The following is a 25,114-nucleotide window of genomic DNA, read 5'->3' as shown; positions in this document are numbered from 1 at the left end:
CTGCTGGGAAAACGAACCACTAGTTAGATAAAGTAGTTTGATCTCTACTTCAAACTGTATGATGAAATTAACATTAGATTTAAAAAGCAATAAAAGAAATTTAAAAAACAAGAGAAATTCTAATCTACCTGATTTTGCAATGGGAAAAACCTCTCTGTGCCTAAAGGCAATGGGAAGAAAATCGCAAAGGAATAAACTCATACAAATAAATAAGAAATAGAAGAGTGACCCTGTTGGAAAAGAATGGATAAAAATGTACGTAGGCAATTCAGAGAAGAGATGGCTAAAATCATGAAAATGTGTTCATCCTCACTGGTGATTCAAGAAATGCACAGAATAAAGTAACTTGCCCAATGTTGTGAAGCTACAAAGAGGTCAAGTTGTATCTGAATTGGTTAGAAAAGTCTTTTACAAAGTATCTGGATATATATACTCAAAATCATTCTTGATGACTCACAACAGGACAGGACTCGTAACTATTTAATAATGCATGTGTGTATCTGCACATAAGGAGTTTCCTGCCCAGGTTTCTACCACTCATGAAAATTATCCTTCAATACTCCATTAAAAAAAAATTTTTTTTAATGGAATTACATTTAAAAAAAATTTTTAACGTGTATTTATTTTGGGGAGAGAGAGACAGAGTGCAATTGGGGGAGGGGCAGAAAGAAAGGGAGACACAGAATCTGAAACAGACGCCAGCCAGGCTCTGAGCTGTCAGCACAGAGCCTGATGTGGGGCTCAAACTCAGGACCTGCAAGATGATGACCTGAGCCGAAGTCAGACGCTTAACCTACTGAGTCACCCAGGCACCCCTCTTTTTTAATTGCAAGATAAAGCTGAGAAAATACAGAAAGTGAAAGAAAATAACAAAAAAAAAATGGTGGATAACTAGAGGGAGAGCTTGTAAGAATGAGAGCAAGTCACAAAAGCATTATACAACCATTTGTAGATACTTCATTCCAGAGTTCAGCCATCACTTTACCACTGAACTGCAACCCTGGGGAGGGTGGGGAAATGGAAGGAAAATTAAACTTCATATACTCACAGTTTGTGTAGATGGGTTTTCGAAATGGCTTTCCCTTAGAGAAGATAAACGCTGCTGTGATACAGTTGATGGTGGTGAGGGGCCACAGTGTGGTACTCTCAAAACTTAAAACTGAACCAGGAATCAGCGTTGTATTTTCAGTCCCATTTCTCTCCAAACTCATATTCATTGAGAAATTACTTTGGTTGTCCAGAAAGCACTCACTACAAGAGAATCGCCAACATTTATAGGATTTTCTATTCTATTTTTATCCAGGTGGCGGGAAAACAAAAAAAGTTTATCACTGCCATGGAGTCTCAGCTTTCAGATTGTCCCAGCCAGTAACTACCAAGACATATTTTGTTCACCTCTTGCAATGACAAAGCAGAAATAACACTTAGAACAAGTCAAAATTATTCTTTGTCTCTCATTCCATTTAGAACAAGTGATTTGTGTTGAAAGGGCTTGGATGATAATTTTCTATGAAATTCCTTTCAGTTCAGAACAAATGAACCATGGCTGCCCATGTGTGTGCATTCGTGCATGTTGGGGGAGGGTTGTGGTGGGCACATGTGTGTGTGTGTGTGTGAGAGAGAGAGAGAGAGAGTATGTATGTGTTGTTTTCTCTTCTGAGGACTAATATAAGCCTACTACCTTAGGTCCTGAGTATGAATCTGCCTGCTCTATATCACTCTCTTCCTGAGGATCCAAAAATGACCCTCTCCTGTTTCTGAGTGTCAGTGGCTCTATTTTGCTAATAAATTAAATGCCAACTTCTCAGGCAAGCCCAGAAATCTTCGAATCTGGCTTCCTGCCCTTATCTTTTGCCAGCCCTTCTCTGCTCCTTATACTCCAAACACATAGGAAAATTTTCTGTTCCCCAAGTACTACAGTTTGCACACGCCTGGGTCGAATACTCTATTCCGTCTCCATCCCTCTGTTGTCTTTAGTTCACTGGAAAGTTTGCCTACTGCTCTCTGTTCTTGCTTCTAGTGCTGTATTTAGCTCATTGTTCTGCAATTATTCATTCACATGTTTTTATTTTCCACCCCTGGGATGAGAGTTCCTTGAATATGGAATTTCTCTTTTGGGTTTACTTTGTTGTGATTTTACCCAAATTTACAACACCTTAACACCTAGCACAGAAATGCCACAGAATAGTTCCTCAGAAAAACATTTGTTTAAAAGATGAGCCTTCCCAGTCCAGATTGATCTATTTGCAATGTTTATTTTTTTTTAATCTCCAAACTCACAAATTAGTTTGTATCAGCTTTCTTGTTCAGCTTGAAACTTTTTACTCTTGTAACTGTTTATAGATGAAATTAGTTCCCAATAAATAGACCTAAGTCTTAATATCTTTGGTTCCCTAGGGTCCCACAATGTGTTTGGCATATGGTAGATGTTCAATTAATGTTTGCTGAGTACATTAATGAAACAAATAATCAGTAGTCACAAAATGTTTTTGCACAAGACAGATAGACCAGAAGGCCTGAATTATAGAGTTTAACACAAAAATATATTTATTCTGTTATACTTACATTGCAGATAAGAGAGTTAAGATCTAGTGTTGCAGGGTTAGTGATAAAGGCAGGACTACCTAGCCATCATCCATTTAGCTATCCCTGCTTGTCTCCCAGATTCAGAATTTTACTTATCTGAATATATGCCTTCCGATGAGGAGAAAAATCTGGTTTTGAGACAAAAATGAATTCTCTACTCCAAGCAATAATACTTGAATTGCTGAATTTAGGGTGTAAATGGCAATCTTAGACATCATTCAGTAGTTTTCAATCTTTCACTGGATGCTGGGGCTCCGGTGCTTCAGGAGCATCATGGAGTCTGTGAAGAGGAGTTTGTCCAAGCCTTACCTCAAGGCTTGAAAAACTCAAGCTAATTTAAGCCAATCTCTCTTGTAAATCAGAGGCCAGCTGACTAAGTCCATAGGCCAAATCCAACTCAACACCTCTTTTTGTAAATAAAGTTTTATTGGAACATAGTCACACCTACTTTTTATTGTCTATGTCTGCTTTTCACTACAACAGTAGTACTGAGTAATTGCAACAGACACTGTCTAGTCCAAAGAGCTTAAAGTATTTACTGTCTAGCCCTATGTAAGAAACGTTTGCTGACCTCTGGTCTATATGATAACCAAACCACCAGGGAATGAATGCATTCATTTACTAAACACATTTAGTCTACACATTAACAACCAATGTGAAGATCTTCCCCCCCCCCCTCCACTGACATGGCTCACCCCAGGACTCCACCTATTAACTGTGTTTGGTGTTCTATCCTGACATTGGTAGCATAGAACCCTGGAGACCCAACTGTTGTTAATTAAAAATTTAGGGTGTATGTTCAACCAAGTTGTACAGTGACATTGGGCACTCGTTGTATCACCTTCAGAAAGGAAAACTAAAAAAACTGAACTTTACCTGTATCTGTAGACCTCACAATACCAGGGCTGCTTCTTCACATAGAGAAATGCACAGATTTGCACAATGCAGGTAAAACAGGTGTTCAAAAAGACTGAGAGCAGCAGAGGGGGAGAGAGGAGCTGTCCGGCCGGTCGGTAAGGAGCCAGTTTGGGGTAGGCATGAGTTGAACTCACTGAAAGACAAATGCATTTTCCCCTATTACAGTTTCATTATTGACAATAGAAGATTGAGATGCCTGTTATCTTGAGACTTCCGTTAGGATTCAGATTCAGCAAACATGAACTCAGGGTTTACATCTAGGAAAGCACATTGCTTAGGTGTATATCCAATGCTACCAGCCTTTGCCTCTTCCATGCTTTTGTTTCACCTTCAGAAGCAAAAAGTAATAGGTTTAAAAGCTCTATAAATAATACATTTACCATATTTCATGGTGCATATATTTTCTTCACAACAAGATGACCAGGAAATGTATGTAAAATAGAAAGGTGGCCTTCCACATGGATAAGCAGTACTATGATCTCTCAGTGCTGGTAGGAAGGCAGAGAGTTTAAGATAAGGAGAGTAAGAGGCATCAGGCTAGATTAATCTTCATATGCTGGAGATTATGTTTTAAGTACCGATTTTATTATTCATTCATCCAACATTCTCTGAGCACTTTAGTGTACCAGGATAGATGCTAGAGGTGTGTTCTGTTCCCTGCTGGATAAGTGTGTAAATGGAGAACTGCTAGAGTGTATTAAGCTTGGTTAGGAAAAATAACTCAAAACAGTCTTGCTTCCAGATGAGAGTATTAAAATGTATTATAGCTTTGATCCTAGAGTTTATGTATTTTTTTTTAATTTAAAGGATAGGCGATAGGCAGAGATTAAACAGAACCACAAAAACAACAGACTGCATCCTTCTTAGGAGCCATATGTTCTAACAAGCTATTGAAAATGGAATGTACTTTACTTCTTAGGGCAGTGCAGGGAAGAAGCATGGAAAAGTCAGGAATTAGATACATTACATCAAAGGTTTACACAAGAGTCGTGTCTCACTTCTTGTCTTCATAGCTGATACCTTTTCCTTTTTCATAGCAAATCATTGGTTTCTTTGATGTAAGGAAGAAAGTAGACTGTGTATGCTGAGGTTTGTGTTCATGAATGAAGGGGTAGGGTGGTAGGAGCAGGTGTCCAGTCTGGGATGATAAAACTCTAAAGTAGGTCTTCAGTTTGCTCGGTGGGTTCTTGGGTAATCACCTGAACCCTCTGGTACTTCATTTTTCTCAAGTACAAAATGAATGTGTTGGAATATCTAAATGGTCTCCAAAGTCTCTTCCAACTCTTTTACTCTAAAGCTCTATGACTATCTAAGGATTTACCTTTTTTTTGCTTAAGTTTATTTATTTATTTATTTATTCATTTGGAGACAGAGAGAGTGAGCAGGGAAGGGGCAGAGAGGGGGAGAGAGAATCCCCAGCAAGTTCTGCACTGTCAGCATGAAGACTTGATGCAGGTCTTGAACTCACAAACCGCGAGACCACGACCTGAGCTGAAACCAAGAGTCAGAGGTTTAACTGAATGAGCCACCCAGGTGCACCTAAGGCTTTACCTTTACCAATTTAATCAATAGTTGCCTGGGACAGTGCTAGGCTGCAAGCTGTGAAGTATGCACAGATGAGGAGGTCATCTCATCTGCCCCAAAGAACTTGAAGTCTAATGGAAGACAAAGACGGGTTGTAATAAAGAATTTGGTTGGCTTTTATTCCCAGTTCCTGGGATGTATCCTCTAAGTTGTTGGGATTTCCTAAGTTGATAGGAGTGTCTTTATTCATGATAGCAATGATGGTTTATGCAAATAAGATGACAGATGGCAGGCATAAAGAGAGTTGGTGATAAAATGATAATCCAGCATATAGATGCCATGACACCAAAGGTTGAGATCAACTTGGGGCATCTGGATGGCTCAGCTGGTTTAAGCATCCAACTCCTGACTTTAGCTTGGGTCATGACCTCGTGGTTCATGAGTTCAAGCCCCACATCAGGCTCTGTGCTGGCAGTGCAGAGCCTGCTTGGGATTCTCTCTCCCTCTCTCTCTGTCCTTCCCCTGCTTGCCCTCTCTCTCTCTCTCAAAAATAAATCTCAAAAAAAAGAAATTTGAAAAATAAAAAGATTGAGATCAACTTCATGGCAAATGATTCCACCAATCATGTCTAAATAATGAAACCCCAATAAAAACTCTAGACACCAAGGGGCGCCTGGGTGGCGCAGTCGGTTAAGCGTCCGACTTCAGCCAGGTCACGATCTCGCAGTCCGTGAGTTCGAGCCCCGCGTCAGGCTCTGGGCTGATGGCTCGGAGCCTGGAGCCTGTTTCCGATTCTGTGTCTCCCTCTCTCTCTGCCCCTCCCCCGTTCATGCTCTGTCTCTCTCTGTCCCAAAAATAAATAAAAAACGTTGAAAAAAAAATTAAAAAAAAAAAAAAAAACTCTAGACACCAAAGTTCAGGTGGATTTCCTTGTATGGCAATCCTCTGCATATTGTCACACATTGATATGCCAGGAAGATAAGGCAAACTGACACCCCACGAAGAGGACAATGGATGTGTGGGGATCCTCCCACCAGACCTCACTCTCCCTTTGGCTGGTTCTGATTTGTATCCCTTTGCTATTATAAAACTGGAATCATATGTATAGCACTTCCCTGAATGAGTTGTTGATATGAATCACTGAACCTATGGGGAGAAGAAGAACCCCCCAATTTTGCAGCCAGCTAATCAGACTTGTGGGTGTCATGGGGACCCCCAAACTTATGGCTGAGGTCTAAAGTAAGGGCAGTCTTGTGGAGGCTGTGCCCTTAAGTTGTAAAGTCTGGCCTCACTCTGGATGGTTGGTGTGAGAAGTCATTGCATGGCACGCAAGGAAGGGGCACCATGTGGACTGTGGTCAATGCAAGGAGACTGTGCCCTGGGGCCACAGAAGGCAGAGAGGCTACAGTGTTTCTAGTTCTTCCCATGTTCCTGCACTCAAGGAAGAAGACGGCCACCAAATGACTAAGTAGGCTGTGGATAATGGAGAGAAGTCTAATTGCATCTCTGTGTATTCTGCTCTCCGGTACTCTCTTTCTCAGATGCTCGCTGAGCTTCTGACTTTTCTTTTACACAGAGACTGTGCTAGATTGAATTATTGGCCTCATTGTGGTAGAGTGCACTTTACCACCCTTTAATTTTGGTTTTGCTTTGTGATTTTCTCTGGCCGAAGAGATGTTAGAGGTTTGAGGCCTGCTTGCATGGCAATGCTCACTCTCCGTGATCATGCTCAGGTCTGTTAGGCCAGCCTGGCTCCAGAATTAAAAATGTGGAGCTGACTTGAATGAAACCCCTAACCTGGGGCAAGACCAACTGATCTACCTCCTAAAACAGATCAGATTCAGCTGACCTAGACCAGCTGACTATCTACAGAGCAATGGTATTGTAAGCCACCGGGTTTTGGGGAGAAGTTTGTTATACAGTAGTAATGTGGTAATAGCTGATTGATAGAGTCCTAACATAAAGAATATTTTAACTTTTCCCATATTAGAAATCCTAATACTTTCTGATAGAGAATGTGTATATCTGACTATAAAATTAACGGCTAGCGTTTAAGGGCCCCTACTATGTTCCAGAGGCTATGCTAAGTGTCTTATACACATCATTTCTTTTTTTTTTTTCTTAATGTTTATTTATTTTGAGAGAGGGGGACAGAGGGCCAATGGGGGGGGGGCAGGCAGAGAGAGAGGGAGACTGAGAATCCCAAGCAGGCTCTGCACTGTCAGCGAGGAGCCCGCTGCTAGGCTCGAACCCACAAACTGTGACATCATGACCTGAACTGAAATTGAGAGTCAGATGCTCAACTGACTGAGCCACCCAGGGGCCTCTAAACGTTATTTCTTTAAAAATCAATGCAAAATAGTTATCTCTATTTTACAGGTGAAGAAACTGAGCTTCAGAGAAGTAGGGCCCCTTATGTAAAGACCCATAGTTTGTGAGCAACAGCGTGGTAAAATAAACTTAAGTCTGTAAAGCCCCCCATTCTCTGCTCTATAGCATATCACAGTAGTGTGGATTTCATGAATCAAAAAGGATAAAAAACTTTTCTGAATTGCCCAGGTTTCTTCAAAATGATGATGATATATGCAATCATGTTGCATGGAGAGAAATGTAAGCTTGTGAAGTGTTATATTTTATTCAGAATTAATCACTCTCTCCTCTGAGAGTCCACAGCACATTACTCATTTTGCTGCCCTGTAGTGAGGATGTCTCACATTAAATCTAGTCGTTGACACATGCACTCAGCAGACTGTGAGCTCGTTGAGGGAGGAAATCTAGGCTCATACCATTTCCTGTCCCTTACTGAAATTAGTACAGGGCCTGCTATGTGGGAGGACCTAGCAGTTTCAAATTTTTATTTTCAAAAGATACTCATAATTTTCCAGCATTATTTGAATATAATGTGGGTGTGATTCTCCTAAATAGTTGGCTTGCTTTATATTATGGACATTTCAAGTCATGTAACTCAAATTTCCAGAGCCTTCTGAACCCACCTGAACCACATGCAAGATTTTGAATGTGCCTCACGAGGCTTTTAAGGTGAAAAGATCTCTGTCCTCCATGATACTCTCCAAAGGGACCAAGAACCAAAAAAAAAAAAAAAAAAAAAAAAAAAAAAAAAATTTACGATTCTTTGAAGCAATGTTGGAATTTATGTAAGAGATGCATTTACATAATGGATGGAGTCCCTCCTACAGCCTTTTTCTCTGGACAGTACCTCCTTCCACACACTGAAATGGTTGGCCTGAATGGAGCCAAATTACATGACCTCATTTTCATTCACAGAAATGACTGGCTTAAGGTAGACATCTTACTCAAGTTAGGTCAATGAATTTTCTCTCCAAAATATTTGCAAATGAGACACCGAGAGGCTGAGCTAATTAGCTGTGCAAAGACAAACAGAAAGGTTATGGAGATTCAATAATAGAGACACCATTTAGGGTCATTTGCAAGGCGAATGAGTTTAAGTCAGATGAAAACAGAGTGGAAAGGAGAAGAAAGAGACAAGATGGTTTCTTGGAAATAAAAAAAGTGGCCTCTGTTTTTCACTCTTTGGTGTTCTAGCCCTTCTCTGGACTGGGTGCTTCTGAGTTTCTAGTCTCAGATTTTTTCTGAGAATTATATTCATAAACATCCCCCTATCTCTATTTTCTTGATCTAATTTGAGTGGGTTTTGTTGAAGAGGATAGAGATGCAGCTAGAACAAATTCCTTTCAAAATGGCTCCTATACCTACTAGGGTCAAATTGAGCTTTAAGACATACATTTTCTTAATTGACTTCTCTGACTTCATTTTACTATTCTGCTTGATTTCCCCTTTAATATAGCTTGTCTTATTAGCTACCTTTGTGTTACCTTAAAATCTTGTAAGAACAAGACAGGGTATATATAGATATGCAGGTGCATAAAAAATTAAATATGCAATGGTATTGTCTTTGTGCCATACTAATTCAGGCTTGAGGTTAAACACCCTAACCTGGGAACCTGGAAAGAAAAGAGCCTTGGTGAGAGTGATTTTATATTAATCATCCAATTGTCAATGACTACTAACATCTGCAGATGAATGTCCACGGTTCTCAACCCGGTAGTCAAGTTCTATGATCTGACCCAACTCATCTTTTCAAATTGCATCTCCTGCTGTTCCTTTTCACATACGCTACAGTGTGGTCAAATTGAAAAACTCATGCCCCAGCTCTCTCTTGCTCATGCTGCCTCATTCTACTTGAAAAGCTCTTCTTTTGGGAAAAGATTTTTGAAATCTGTCCATCCTTTCTATTTTGGTGCAAATGTTACTTCTTCCATGAAGCCATCCTTAGTATTTCTCTCTTTTCTCCATTGCCATCTCTGCCTATTATCAGAAATAACCTCTTGTTTCTCTGAACTCCCAAAGCACTTGCTGTGTTCTGGCACTCACTACTTTTGACTTTCATTTCCTTCATACATTTGTGTGAAGCCCCCTCCCCAACTAACTCTATACTTCAGTGATCAGTCTTTTCATGCCCCAGACACCTATGTGCCTAACATATAGTAAGAGGTGAACACATCTAAGAGGATGTTGAATGGGGCTTTTCCTCTGTCTGGGGAATTTTACTGAATCTCATATTTGATAATGATAAATCCCAACTGAATGTAAAGAGAGATCATGCCATATCTCTGTTGTACTCATTCAGAGGTATCCATACTGGTCCTTCAAGTGTAGCCATGCCCCTACCCCCAAGCAATTACCTATGTGCCAAATACATAAGAGAAAACCATGCTTTAAAGGAAATTGTTAAGAGCTGCAAGAATTATGGTTATCTTCCTAGCATCACTCCAATCCAAAATTAGGGGAGGTCATAAGAACTACTCTAGGAGAGACCTGAAGTGTCTTGAGGGGGAAGATTGCCTTGCCACCTTCGGTTGCAATATCAGAGGAGAAGGACGGGGGGCAGCAGCGAGAGAAAGCTATATATCTATCCATTAGGTGAAGTGGATGCTATGGAAATTAGCCAGGCTGGGGCTGTGTTGGAAGGAATCTGCCCAGTGGGGGCAGTCTGCGGGGGCTAGGGAGCCAAGCAGTAGAAAAAGTCTTCGTGGTGTTTACCACCAGCAGGCAATTGTTGAAAGGAATCCTGGGGAGTCAGAGGGAAAGAGTACCACCCATGTCAGGAAGGAGTCTAGTCCAGAGCAATTCAAAGGAATCTGAAAAACCCCCAAACTCACCAGTGATCCCATACCAATTGCCTGAAGTTTAGATGCCTGCCACATTAGAGGGTACTCGACAGGACAAAACTACAATACCCCCACGTGTATAAAGGGCCATTTGCTTTTGTTGTTCCAAGGCTCCCTGAGCAAGGGGCCCAAGGAAAGTAGAGAGTATGGCCTTCTCTCCCACTGCTTGCTTCAAGGTCAGGTTTGATCTAGAGGAAGAAAAAGTTTGAACTGGATGCAAACACAAAATGTGAATTTACGATACCTAGACTTTTGATGTCTGAAGATGAAATCATTTTAATACCTGATATTGACCAGGAAGTGATGTGCCCGTGGGATGATTGGGCTTGCAGTGATGGAAAAACAATAGCGTTTGAAGGCAGAGGAGTAAAACACAAACACTACTACCCACGTTTTTGGATTTTGAACCAATCAGCCTAGCTGTACGCATTCTAACTCTGTTCAAGGGCTCACTGAGTTAGCCAGTTATTTCAAAAGAAGAAAAAGAGATTAGGTGCAGGGTGGTATCATTCATCTTGCTGTGAGTGCTTACAGTGTGTGACACACTGTGTTGTACCCTTCACATGCATTGTTTTGTCTGATCCTCACAACCATATGAGAACATTTCATGTCAGAAAATTATTTCATAAATAATTTGCCAAAGTTCTCAGAGATAGGGAGTGGTGGAGAATAGCCATAGCCTTCACCTTTATGCTACTACTGCTAGCTTAGCTCCTGGAAGTTCCTGGTGGGTTTTTTTCTTCTTCTTCTTCTTTTCTTCTTCTTTTATTTAGCATCATCAACCATGTTCACAAGTAAATCATACAAAATGCTTTAAAATAGCCAACACTGCAAAGGCAATATCATTGACTCAAAATGTTCCAGTCATGTGACCATTAATAATGCACAGAAAAATAGGCTAATGGACTACAAATACACACTTTCACCTTAAGAATCGAAATTGATGTCACTTATGTTTCTGACACTGGTAAATTTTGCCACAGGGTTGATGTATCCGTTTCATGTTTTAAGATGCTACATGAAATTCTCAAGGTTATTAATATTCTGCATTGTCTGATTTTTTTAATCTGTTTTCATAACAGTCTCATTGTTGAACAAGGAAAAAGAGATGACTATGTCATTCTTTTTCTTTGCTCTCTGTTGAGGCAGTCTCCTTTCTCCCTTAAGAGTTAGTATGAAGCCCTGAGTCCTTGGATAAGAAATACTTTATCGCAGTGTCCTCGCAAAGGAAGGAAATGAGCAGTAGCTGCTGTGAGTCACACCTTGCTTTTGAGAGAATTTCTAGAGTTAAATGCTCGCATTTGTTCTCAACATGTCAAAGACCTGGCAAAAATCTGGTTTCATATCAGTGTGAAACATAGCTGAATAATGGAAAGTCACCTTTGGGTTTTAAACGTTTCCCTTTCTAGGTTTCTTGTACAATTTTCTATGTACAAGACACAAACCCACAAGGAACTCAGAATACATTGACCATTTTATGAAGCTAAGATTTATTTGCTATCAGGATGTTTTAGTGCCAAATCTCAGGACTTCAAGCCTCCACTTACTGCCAACACCTCTTTCAAAAAATTCACAAGTACAGTGGTTTCAGTAGTAAAGGTGTATCTTTCTCAAAAGCTTTTATTTGTATGAGCATTTCTAGAATGTCATGGGTAAATAAATACAAATAATGCTGTTTACTTTGCTGAAGTACTTACTTGTTAAACAGACCATCAAGGTAATGGCTACGTCTTGCATGAGATACTGGTAATTCCCAAAGAGCTGTAGCTGCTGGAAAGGAAATAAAAGTAAATATAAATGTTGCTTCTGCCATTGTAGCATTTTTATTATTGCCAACTCTCTTTCTGAATGTAATCAGGAAGCAACTGTTATTTTTCTCTCCTCTTTAAAAAGAAAGTAACTTACCTATGATCTTTAGCATCTCATTGTAGATAATGAAGCCAGATCACTATTTTCCCAGTGTTTAACTTAATTCCATGTTAGCAACAAGAGTCAGTCCGTTGGGAAACACCCGGGCTTGGGCCACAGTAATCTGACAGCTGTAGTCTCAGCCTGGACATTTGAATTCTCGACATAAGATACCCGCTGGGAACTTCAAGCTTAAACATTTGAAATCCAAGCCTCAAATCATTCAACAGGTGTTCCTCTCCATCCTATCCATGGATTGAGTTCACAAATAGTTCTCTTGGGGTCCATTCATTTTTACAAACTGAACAACTGCCACTATTCCCAAGAAAGCCCATTACAGACTTCAGTCTGGTGTGCTTGACTTTCTAAGGTCTGTGTAGACATAGAAGTTGTTTGAAGTTTACATTTATGGAGTCATATATAAAAGTCAGCATATAACCTCCAGAAATTTGCCTTGCAATACCTTTTGCAGCCAGGTCTGTTTATGTGCTTCATAGCTGCTGACTGAGCACTAACTTATAACCTGGTCTGAGCCATTATAGACCAGATTTATGCAAATGAGAAATATTTCTGGATTTTTAGAGTGTGAACCCAAGGCCCTGAAGTTTCTAATTTAAGGTCTCTGGGGGACACTCTTTTCTGGGTCTAAACCATCAGAATGAATGGCTTCAGGCTAGACTATCATTCCAATTCTATGTGTGAAGACTTTGAACTGAGAAATATTTCAGATTTTTAAGAAGATACAAATGATTCCTCATCCTCCATAAAGGGTTCCCAATGGTTCTCATCCTCTAAGTCTCTGTCCTCTTTACATTTCTTTCTCACATCCTTCCTCTTCTTTCCCCCTCAGAATGGTGCAGTTATATATAGGCAGGGTGACACGAAACAGGGAGGAATTTTCACAGGCAGCTTCAGTATTTGTTCCGGAAGCAGTTTTCATAGAACTATGGGGATCTGCCAGCCTGACCTCCCAGAGGCATATAAAGGCTTGGTCAAGGGCAAGATCTAGTATGTTCTTAGTGATAAAGGCAGAATTTGAATCTAGGTTTTCTGACTCCCAGTCCAGTTTCTGTTTCTACCCACCTGGTTGCCCCTTAACCCTCTGTGTGTGATTCTTGTGCTTAATAGCCCACCAGATGCTAGAGACCTGTGGTCCTCATTCATGTCTCAAATGTCCCAGGAAAGCAGTATAGTAATAAATGCTCTCTGAAGCACTCCCTGAGTCTGTTGGATCATTTTACTCTAGAGCAAGTTATGACTGAAATAATGAAGATTTTCAACTTATACATATCCCTTCCATATAGCTATTTAATTTGTAAGTGATTATTTTTATCATTTAATTGCAAAAGTCTTTTTTTTTAAATTTTTAAATGCTAATCCTTTACTAATGACATGTCTATGTGTCTAACTTCTGGGCGAGTTCAGAAGTAAAGCTCCAGTATGTGAGTTTTCCTAGTTTTTGAGCCCTTCAAGGTCAAATTCCAGAACTTCTCTTTCTTTTTATCTCTTCTTAGTCTTTTGCCCATAGTTGGAGACCGACTTCTTGTTGAGTTGTATTTACGCTGTTCTGAAGTTCTCTTCATACTCCAAGTGGAGAACTAAATGCTTGAAGAGGTCAAGTATCTTAGGTTATCTAGAAGAAAACAGCACTGCTAGAAAACTGATCTCTAGCTACTTATTTCTAGCTCCATGCTGTATGTGCAGTTATGTCAAGTTCCAAAGTTTGCAGACATCTGTTTTGAGAAATGTCATTTATTTATAAAACATTAAATCCTGTGTAGGAGCCACACCCCCAAGAACAAACCAAGTATGTAAATGCAATTAAAACTGGGAAGAAATTATTTTGGTTCATACCCAATAGAGCAGTGATGTACCAATAAGTTGGATTATGCCGTACATGGTCAAGTATTTAAATACCCCAAAGGATGAAACCAGAGCAGCTCGGCCTTCTCTGTTTAAGAAAAGATAAAAATAACTGGTTATGCATAATATACATCTCCCAGTCTTTTATATTTCAAAGGGAGTTCAAATTTAATAGCTTGTTAATATACATTCACTTAATCAATGATTCATCGTCTCAATTATTTGTTGAAACACTCATCTGTTCATTCATTTTCAGCTTCTATCATGACCTCACTCATTGACTCACTTTTATTTAGGGCTTATAAGGTACCAGCATTGTGCTAAGAGTCATGGAGGATATAAATGAATCAGACACAGTCTTTATTTTCAGTGAATTAAAAAGATTAACACATATAGTAGAAACACATGACATTATGATGAGATACAAAATGTCAAGCATTGACTCAGCTGTGACTCTTTACATCCTAACAACAGGCTTCTGAGAACTGAAGTGTGTATGTTTTGGAGTCCTGTGGAGACATTAAGCTAAAGGACAGGTGCTTTTACATGTTAGGAAGTGTGGGTGTGCCTCCAATATGTGAGATGAATTGGGTTTTGTTGGTTTCCATACTCCAGGGAGAACCCATGGTAATAATCTGAGCTGGTGTGCCCTTCAAAAGACACAAAGACAACAGTAAAAACCGCAGGTTAAGAAGTAAATATCCACCCCGCCTTGAAAAATCCTGTTTGGCTGCTATTCCCTTAACTGAGGCTTGGTGTGGTGGTGGGTTATGACAGGCCAAAGAAGACAGCAACACGAGGCAGGAACATGTGATGGAGGGATGGTGAACTTGGCAAACAACCCCTCCTGCAGCCTGCTCTCATCAAAGCAGAAGCGAATTCACATGGGGGGCAGCCCATATCACCACCACCACCACCCCCCCCCCCACATTGACATGGGCATTAGTGCTACTTGAAGACTTTGTCAATGAAATGGGGACTCAAGAAGGAAAACCTTAAAAGACAAATAACCACCTGGGCTCAGGCAGGATGAGAATGTTTGGGAGGGATGGGCCAGGATGCGTTGGGCAGATGTTCTCCACCAGGCTGTGAGGCACTAACATTTGTTTTCAGCACAGAGGGTGCAGCAGCAGACAAGCTGAGAGTGGGGCAGGCATGTGAAGCCTAGACCGTTTTCTGACATAAACTTGGTGGTTTCATCCTTTTTCTCCTTTTGTGAAGGGCTCAAGAAGCCATTCTAAATAAACTATGGGTCTCCAAAATTACTCCTATAATTATGAATTTTAAGAAGCCAATTCATTTATTTATGCAGCCTACAAACATTCATCCAGTGCTCTGTTGTGTCCAGCTTAGTGCTGGGCACAATAATACAGAAATGAATAAGGTGCAGTCCTTATCCTAAAAGGCTTCCACTCTAGCAACAAGTCAGTCATGTTTCAAAAGATACAAATGAAAACCTGTGGACCTATGCATTTAAAACAGTACCTCGCTGCCCCTCTGGAGGATGTTTTCTCAGAAATAAGCATACATCAAGGATAGCAAGGGTAAAATGAGCCTAACAGAGCTGAACCATATCTAATTTTTATGAATCTAGGAAATAAAAAAGCAAAGAGCTTCCACCTTGAGTCTTACTAAACCATCTGCCACTAGAGAAATTTTACACCATGACGTGTATCTTAAAACACTGCATTCCATTCACAAATGAATTGGGCCATGTGTGTGAGGCAGCATCTGAAATTCAAATTGCACTGCTTCTCAGATGGATCAAATAGGCACTTGTGCAACCATCCAAGAGTTTAAACTCCCTCCACACCTGTTGCTCCAGCTTACCCTCCATAACTCCCACCTGAGAAGCCTCCCAACAGGAGGCTTAAGGAGGCTTGAGAAGCCTGGGCTATTGGGCTCTACACTCTCCAGTTAAAATCCCATTTCTAAATGTGGCTCTCCACTTCTCCCACTTGGAATGTTCTCCCACCTCCTTCCTGTTTACGTACTTCCTATCCATCCTTCAAGTCCCAATTCCCCTCCTGAAACCTTCCCTCCTGGCTTGAGTTACCAATTGGAACTACTGGAACAATTACCATATTGTTTGAGCATTAATTTTTTTAAAACTAATTTGTTGAGCACTTCTCACTGATCAGGCAGATGATTCTCTGTTTTGTGATTATATTTCTATCTCTCTGTACCTTTACTGGAACATGAGTCTTCCAGGACAAAATCTGTCTCATCCTTTATCCGCCATATTTCCAAGCACAATATTTTAAAAAGCTCCATGAGTTGTATTGACATAGGGACAGGGTCCTGGGCACTCTCATTTCGTAGTCACTGGCTAGGAACCAAATTTAAGGCAGTAGAGAGTAAGGAGAGGACTTGGAGACAGTCTCCCAAAGACAATCCAGTAAAACATAATGCCTGCTTGGCTATGGATGAAGAAAGGAGAGAGTTCAGATTTCTCTGAAGTTCTGAGGGCTCTAAGGACCAGATAGTTCTCAGAAGCAGAGAACATGGGAGTTAGGAAGAGGAGTCTCCTGCTCTGGAGGCAGAAGAGCTGCTGATGTTTGAGGGTGTGGAAGGACACAGGGACAGGCACCCCGAGATCAGAGAGATGTGTCAAGCTATTTGCTATGCAACCAGACACGGGCATAGAATTTCAAGCCTAGCACCTTTAGGTGAGTAACTCCTGCTAGTAGGTGCCCATTCAGATGCACAGATGCACCAGGGGACATGCTGGAGAACTTCATGTTCATCCCTTTGGAATAAACTTCAAGTTTCAGGGATGTCTTTCAAACCACTGGCTGTGAAGATGGCCTAAAGTTACCCCACAGTGTTATAGGGAGCAACAGAAGAGTACGATTTGTGAACAAAATATAAAACCTAACATTTTATTCTTAACTACGTTTAAACTATGAGTAGAGACGAAAATCAGTAATGAGAGCAGAATGGAGGTGAGGGAGCTATCTTGACAAAATAAATGGTCTTTAATTCCTTCCCCTTCCCTCGATTATAAAAGTCTTGCGATCATTTTGGATATTTGCTGATTGGTATCTTGGAGAGATAACGTTATCTGGGGAGGCTATGTGATGGAGTGTTTTCTTTGTGCTGCCTCACCCTTCCCAATCCCCAGGAGGAAGGTTCCAGTAAGCACCCAACATACACGATAAGGGAGAGAAGTAAGAAATGCAATCAGTTTTTAAATATCAACTCTACCTTTCAACTGTCCATACAATATAGCCTTTCATCCTTTCAGCCTCGGCAAAGGTCACTTTTTGTGGTTTTTACCAGCATTCCCAAGCAGCACAAATGGCCCCTTAACTGGTGCTCGGATAGCACTGTACCCATACCTCTGTGTGACATTTATCACTTTAAATTGTGGTTGAATTCTGTACAGAGCCAGACAATGAGCCCGTCGGTCATGAGGGTGGAAGGGAACTAGTGGCTTACCTGATGAGATGAGGCACACACGCGATGTTGGCTATTTTCGAGGTGAAAGGGGAGGCCACAGATGCCTCCTGCTCTGACAGCGAAATGCCCGCATGAGCCATTTTCAAAGCCTAGAAGGATAAATCCACGTTACACCCATGACTCCTCGGGCCATGTTCTATTTGAACACCATGAGCTATTCTTCACATTATTGAGTTTATAACCCTGTAACCTTCCAGCCCTGGGTGTCTGTTTACGCTGTCCCTCCACATGGAGTACTATCCCCCTCCAGATCCAGAAAGTCACCAACCAAAGAGGCGCCAGCTAAACGATGCTCCTGGGGCAAAAGAGTGGTGCGTGCGTTCATATGCATGTGTGTGCATTGCTTGTGCGGATGTAGATGTGATAAGCAAAAGGAAGGAATAATTCAAGAAGTCAACTGAAAAGGTGATAGCATTTGGATGGGTATGTGTGGGGGTCTTCCTCATCAACAGTTCTTACACTCAGCAGACCATCTTCACGAACGATAGGAAAAGAGATCAAATCCCCACCTTTCCCTGGGCTGCCTGATATAGCCAACCAGTTAACTGTTGGGACAAAGTACGGGGCTCACAGCATCTTCACTGGAGACAGGGACCGAATCGTACTTATCACACATCCTTCTAGGACCTGTGTTGCCTCACTAAAATAAAGGCTAAATCATTGTCACAAGACTCGAAATGGCCCAGAGAGAGCGTAGAGCAGACAGTGGCCAATAAGCAGGCCAGAGTCAATTTTTTAATCCCATAAGAATTGTATGAGCATAAAATGAGATTTCGTAGTTCTGTAGTTCTGTAGAACCGCAAAGCATCTGTTTACCGTGGCTGGCACATACTAAATTCATGTTCAATACACATTAGAATAGTTCCTTCTCCCTCTATTCTCTCTTAGTATTTTGTATCTCTATTACATATTTTAAGATCATCTGTTTTATGCTTGGGTTAATATATAATTTTTAATGTTTATTTATTTTTGAGGGAGACAGAGCATGAGCGGAAGAAAGGCAGAGAGAGAGGGAGACATAGAATCCAAAGCAGGCTCCAGGCTCTGAGCTGTTAGTACAGAGCCTGACACAGGGCTCGAACTCACGAGCTGCAAGAGCATGACCTGAGCCGAAGTCGGATGCTTAACCAACCGAGCCACCCAGGGGCCCCTGTTTGGGTTAATATTATGCATGATTCTTTCCACCACTAGATAATGAATTTTAGGGGGGCAGAGACTATGTCCTTTTTTAGCATGATTTGTTTTGTTCTAATTTCTACATAATTATGGGAATGGGTAACTCATTTTAGGTTTTGAAGCATAGACTAACAACGAGCGTCTTCTCGTGAAGCATAAGGTAGAAAAATTCATAATAGATCTCTAAGCGTGAACACAATTTTTCACAGAACTTAGACGAAAATATTTAAAAAGAGAGGAGCACAACTACCCAGATCCTAAGGATCTAGTAGGCTTTGGAAATACAAAGCAATCCCGTTCAGTTTTGTGCTGAAGATTTTGTACTGAAAATATTTGCTTACGCACATAAATCTTCAAGGTGGGCTATTATTTCAACCATATCTTCAACACTCAGAGTCTAAAACACGTACTGCTTTCTCTTGTGTATGGGAAGGCATCTGCTGAGAATTATTTAATTTAGGCCTCTCTATAGTTTGTAATAGCCACATAGTTTGGTCTGCGATTTCACTGATATGTTATGCATACATGATTTTATACATAATTCAACACTTTAAACCATCAGTTTCAAACGTTTCCTTCACTCGGCCTTTACCACTCATGTGTTCTACTCACCCCACAGTCATTAGCTCCATCTCCGCACATGCCCACGTAGTAACTGCAGGGGACGGATAAAAAACATTAATGCCTTAACGCCTCTCTTGGGTAATTTTCATCACAACCAACTCACACGTGATGTATGTGTGTGTGTTGAACACACGTGGCATCAGGCTCATGGCAAACGACTTGGACAGCAATATCCCCAGAGGAATAAGGGTGTTGTATTTAAGTTGTTTCCACCATGTGGAAATGACAGTGATTTTGCCAAGGACGGCCACCAAGAAGATTACACATTTCTAAACAAGTCCTGGGTGATTGTATCCATCAGGGCTAAGCTTAAGCGTGTGCAGCCATAATCACAGCACTTCCCACACCTGATGCACCGAATAACCTGATCCATCTGTGTTTTTTGGTGGCTGATGCCACTGGAAGTTTAGACACTAGGATGAGAAACCTTTGGGAAATGGTTGAACAGAAAGAACCAAAAGCATATACACATAATCTTGAGGCATTCTGGAGTGATATGAGAGCATATGCTCCTAATCTCTACCAGTTTGGTGTGCAAACACCACAGCATGAATAGAAGAGTAATAACAAAACCAATACAGGCAAAAAATAAAGTTCTTGGACAGTTTCCTTATGATTGACACATAAGAGATGGTCATTTTTATAAGTCAAAAATGGTCAAAAACAAACAAACTCATAAGATTCAACCCAATATTTGGCAGGTATATACGAAAATATTCTTATAAACATTTCATGGGCTCACACGCATGTCATGACTGTGTACATTTGCTGAAGTGGGTCCTTTTCTTCAGGCTCAAATCACATATTTAGTCTCTATATCACACAAAGAATCTTACATCTTCAAGTGCTCCCTGAATTCAGAAGACAACTCAGACAACCTTATGTGCATTGTCAGTGATAAAGTCAGGAGGAATAAGATGGGGAAATCGAGAAGACAGTTCATTCCGAGACAGCATATTTTCCTGAACTGATTTTTCTTTAAGGGAATATAGCTTTTCAAAAGTAAGCATATAAATTGGCAAAATTTCTTAGGCATTTGAGATGGGTAAAATTACTTTCTTCGCCCATTATCATATAATGACCATGTAAGTAAAACAGTCACTTAAACACTGGCTACTAACCCAGCCTCAAGGCATTATGGGAGTTGACAGGCATTCTCTTTAAAACTTCCCAAAGAATGTTTTGGCAACACAAAATAATAGTGAAAGGCAGTCTCCTGATTTTAGCTACTACTTGTCAGTAATTATATGAAGTTTCACTACTCTCTTTCCTTTTCACTTTCTGGAAATATGTAGCTCAGAAATTATAACATTCCCAGAAAATTATAGGTAGGTCTGGTCTCAAGAAGAACCATTTCACTCTGATGTACATGGTTATCTATATTTTGAAGGAGATAAAAAAAAAAGGACTTTTTTTTTTTTTTTTTTTTTTTTTTTTACTTTGGCCTCCATACCCAAACCATAGCCAGGGCCAGATATAGTGAGACTATCATTCCACCTCTTTCCTACTGGTCCTGGAATCATTCACATATCTTCTAATGGACCAACCTCAAATAATTCCAAGGGATGACTCACACACTTCCTCATTTTTCTCATTCTGAGATATATAAGCCCCTATTTTTTCTATTCCCCACATCCAAGCAGAGGATCTTCCTTTAAGTTATGCTGTATGGGCCACAGAAGGAATGCTGTATGGGGTAGGCAGCTTCCAAATGGCTCTAAGATTGCCATCTCCTGGTGTTCAAGACGTTATATAAAGCCCTTCCCTGGGTGTGGGCTAGACTCAGTGAAGTGCCTCTTATTAGAGAATACTGTGCTGTATTAGAGTATTAGTGCTGTATTAGAGAATACAGCAAAAGTGATGCGATGTCTCTTCTGAGATGAAGATATAAAAAATGGTGATCTCTCTCCTTCTCTCTTTTGATAACTCTTGTGGATGCTAGCTACCACACTATGAGCTGCCTTATGAAATGATCCATGTAGCAAGGAGCAGAGGGTGGCTTCTGTCCAACAGCTACAGGGAACTAAATCCTGCCAACAGCACGTGAGGGAGGTCGGTGGCGGGTACCTCCTCCTCCAGCACTGAGGTAGCTGCAGTCCTGCCTAACACGCAGCTTCAGCCTTGTGAGAGGCCTGAGCCGGAAGACTCAGCTCAGCACACCTGGCTCTCTGACCTGTTGGAATGTAAAATAATAAGTGGTGTTATTCTAAGCCACTAAATGTGGGGCTAATTTGTTACGCAGCAATAGATAATGAATACACTCTCCTTTCGTGCAATAATACCTACTTTAATTTCTGAAATTCTTCAATAAGACTAGATTTCTGCCCAGGAGACATTCTTGCAAAAATGGTTCCATTCACCAGGATCTAAAGAGAAAAACAACTACTGCAATAAGATTAGGATGAAGAACACTTTTTTTTTATTTTTAAAGTTTGTTTATTTATTTAGAGAGAAAGGGACAGAGAGAGAGCAGGGGAGGGGCAGAGAGGGAAGAGAGAGCGAGAGAGAGAGAGAGAGAAAGATAATCCCAAGCAGGCTCTCTGCTGTGAGCATGGACCCACCATGGGACTCGATCTTATGAACCACGAGATCATGACCTAAACCCAAATCAAGAGTTGGACACTTAACCACCTGAGCCACCCAGGAGCCCCCAAGGACACTTTTTTAAAAAAAGAACAGCCCTGAAAGTCATTCTCAGCCACTCTTTGAATATAGCAATAGGTGGTGTGTGGTTAGCCCAAATGTCAGGACAGGGAGAAAGGGGACTCAATGCTTTAATATTTAAGTTTCACTTTCATCTCCCATCACAACTTTATGACTTTTTTCCTGGCCATTTTTCTGAGATGGGATAAGCTCTAGTTAATAATAATAGCTGAAAAGCAGCAGAGTATATGGGACAAAAATGCTTAAGGAAATACAGTTCTTTCTACTAAACACTATCACCACAATTGCAGCATAGATAGAGGAAAAGTGATAGGTGAGGAGTGGAGACCAACGTTTCATTCTCAGCTCTGGTCCCACTAGCTGGGCAAAGCTTAGACAAGGGACCTCAACTCTCTGAGTCTCAGCTTCCCCATCTCCTCAATTAGGTACTGCACTAGAGCTTTCTAGAAGCCTCTGGGGTCTAGATTCAATGGTCTTGTCTGTTAAGGTGACAGAATTTTCAGGAAACTGCTAACAGATGGTTGCTTGCCCTCAGCTTGTGCTCCACTTATCTCCTTCACACTGACAGCACAACCCTGCACAGCACTATTTTTAAATAGACACACAGAGGACAAGATAACAAATGATTTTGAAAATAAACCACGGGGTCTTTGTTTCCTGCTGCTGTAATTTAAGAATCCAGACAGGAAGGGGAATAGAGCTCAACCTGACATGAGTTGGTGGCTTTCAGAGAGAGGCTGACCCACAAAACAGGCAGCACATTTGGAACTATTTGGAGGTCCTCCCTGCTGGGGAGGGAAAGGAGGAGGGAGACTGGGATTGGGCTGGCCATGGGGGGGGTGAAGAGCTGTACCAGAGCTCAGACTCTGAAGAGGGGGTTATGTGCATGTGCAGGATCAGGTAGGGCTGGGGAACTTCTGAAGGAGCACCTTTGGGGGTGTTTATTCCCCAAATCTGAGACAACCTCACTGATCATCACCTTCACTATTCTCTTCTTTTTTTTTTTTTTTTTTTGCCTCAATAATTTGAGAGCAAAACAAAACACTTCATTTCACCAGTACTTACTTTTGGAAGCAAGCTGTTGAAATGCTGAAATATCACTTGGTAGGATTTCCCACTCATTGCAAAATGGTAACAGCTCCCTCTTGCTCCATCAGGCACCGAACTGTTCCCAATGTTAACGCAGGTTTCCTAAATTCAAAAGGGCATTGTTTCCACATGGGCTCTTAAAGAATGTCTCTGCTTTCCTATGTTTTATGGAAGGAAGTGTATTCAAGTTATGCAATAGTGTAATGCCAGCAAATGCATAATGTGCAATTTGTCCATGGAACCTAGACTCCGATGAAGAAGACACTCAAAATGTCCTTCCCAAATTATGTGAACATATGAGACATTGACAACACAATGCTCAGGATCATGTCCTAGGAGTTAATACATGTATGTCAGTCTGCTGAGGAAATCCTTCCGAGGTACCCGTTAGTGATTCCAAGGAAGAGTAGAAAACATTCTTCCCTCCTCTTTCCTCTCCTCTTCATGCTTTTATTTCCTAAGATCTTTTACCAGTCATTCACTCACCAATCATTCTCCAATTTCTTCCTTGTAAAATAGGCAGACTCTTTCTTCAGAGCCTAGCTCCTTATAGCACCTGCCTTCTCCCCACCTCAACAGGCAACATGTTCCTTCATGGTGTTCCACTCCTCTTCCATGCCCTATGTTCCATTGCACCGGCTCTTTCTCTCCTGCCCTCCACTTGTCAATGTGCTCCCATCACTGCAATCTAGCTCTACCTGGCTCAGCCCCAAGAGAGAGCACCCGATGAACGCACATGCACTCACAGTGTTGACAGCTGATCATGCTTTTTCATGCAACATTTCTCAGGGGTCCTTACATTAGTGTAGAACTCTGAGTTCAAATAGCATAGAAGGTGAGAACATTCTTTTCACTAGAGGGATTCATCTTGATATTCTGAATTGGGAGGCAAGGAGATACACCCCTCTCTTTCCACGCCCCTTCTCCCAACTGCAAAATAGCCAACAAAAATATGCTTAAAGCATTCCACATGAGGCAAGGAAAGAATTCCTTCTGCTTTCAATAGAAAGTTGGATAGGGAAAGTGTGGTGGGAGGGAACCAGACTACCCAGCGATGGCCAAAACTTCAGTAAAGGTATTAAATTAGTGAGTGGGTAGTGTGAGTGGACTGTTAAAAATTAGTGAAGACCTGATTTTTATCACACAGTGAAATGGAGGCAACATGCATTGACACAGAAGCAAGCGAGTTTGCAAGGATATAAAGCACCAGAAATCTGCTGAAAGTACAGATAGAACTGTCATCTTTTACAGCCAATATGATGGGGTTTGAGCCAAGTAGGGGTAGGGTCACTGTACAGTTGTGCAGTTTGTATACTGTACGAGGTCTACTCTACATTTAACAATCCAAAGGGCTGGTCAGCCTGAAGGAAGAGAGCATTTTTGTAATTTATCACCTGGAGGACCATCTGGAATTCAGACAGGCAGATGTGCCACATTTAATGATGGAATGTCAGGCTGCAGCCCATTTTTTTCACAAAAGCACAGGAAACTTGCTATCTCGAAAAGCTTGACACTTGCTAACTTAACGTCACGAACACAGCACAATCTAAATGGCCATGGATCTGGGGGCTCCTGGGTGGCTCAGTGGGTTAAGCGTCCAACTTCAGCTCAGGTCATGATCTCACAGTTAGTGAGTTTGAGCCCCGCGTCGGACTCTGTGCTGACAGCTCAGAGCCTGGAGCCTGCTTCAGATTCTGTCTTCCTCTCTCTCCGCCCTTCCTCAGCTTGCAATCTGTTTCTCTCTCATTCTCACAAAATAAACATTAAAATTTTTTTTAACTTAAAGAAAAAGTACTTCTGAAAAGTCTTTAAAAAAATAAACAAGTAAATGCCCATGGATCTGGGTGCTATCAAACAGACCTAAATTTGATTTCCTGCTCTGCAACTTGCCAGCGGTGTGTCTTGGGCAAGTTTACCTTGTTGGACCTCAGTTTTCACATTTGTGAATTGAACAGTTTGTCAACTGTATAGGCCAACTATGAGATTCAAATGGGAAATATGGACATAAGTTCCCAGCCACATTGGAATCATGGGCTGATGCCAGCTCCCAACCCAGAGATTTGGATTTCACCAGTAAAACCTTGGCACTG

General features: G+C 41.1%; 1 protein-coding gene across 5 annotated transcripts in view; it reads right to left on the bottom strand.

Moving 5' to 3' along the window:
* The window catches only part of LOC122230084 (probable cation-transporting ATPase 13A5), a 74,309-nt gene that overhangs the window by 10,792 nt on the left and 38,403 nt on the right, over nucleotides 1-25,114 (bottom strand). For 4 of the 5 annotated variants that reach the window (XM_042955754.1, XM_042955757.1, XM_042955756.1 and 1 more), the window contains 8 exons: nucleotides 23,001-23,126; nucleotides 21,558-21,637; nucleotides 19,260-19,302; nucleotides 17,451-17,560; nucleotides 14,001-14,097; nucleotides 11,936-12,008; nucleotides 3,463-3,637; nucleotides 1,049-1,251 (listed from right to left, as the gene is read on the bottom strand). In XM_042955754.1, coding sequence (XP_042811688.1) covers nucleotides 1,049-1,251; nucleotides 3,463-3,637; nucleotides 11,936-12,008; nucleotides 14,001-14,097; nucleotides 17,451-17,560; nucleotides 19,260-19,302; nucleotides 21,558-21,637; nucleotides 23,001-23,126 — 907 coding nt within the window. The remainder of the gene's footprint in view (nucleotides 1-1,048; nucleotides 1,252-3,462; nucleotides 3,638-11,935; nucleotides 12,009-14,000; nucleotides 14,098-17,450; nucleotides 17,561-19,259; nucleotides 19,303-21,557; nucleotides 21,638-23,000; nucleotides 23,127-25,114) is intronic. The other variant, XM_042955755.1, reaches the window with a different exon arrangement.

Source organism: Panthera leo, chromosome C2 (genome assembly GCF_018350215.1).
Source record: "Panthera leo isolate Ple1 chromosome C2, P.leo_Ple1_pat1.1, whole genome shotgun sequence".
NCBI lineage: Eukaryota > Metazoa > Chordata > Mammalia > Carnivora > Felidae > Panthera > Panthera leo.
The sequence above is the reverse complement of the archived record's forward strand: the minus strand, read 5'-3'. Positions and strand labels throughout refer to the sequence as shown.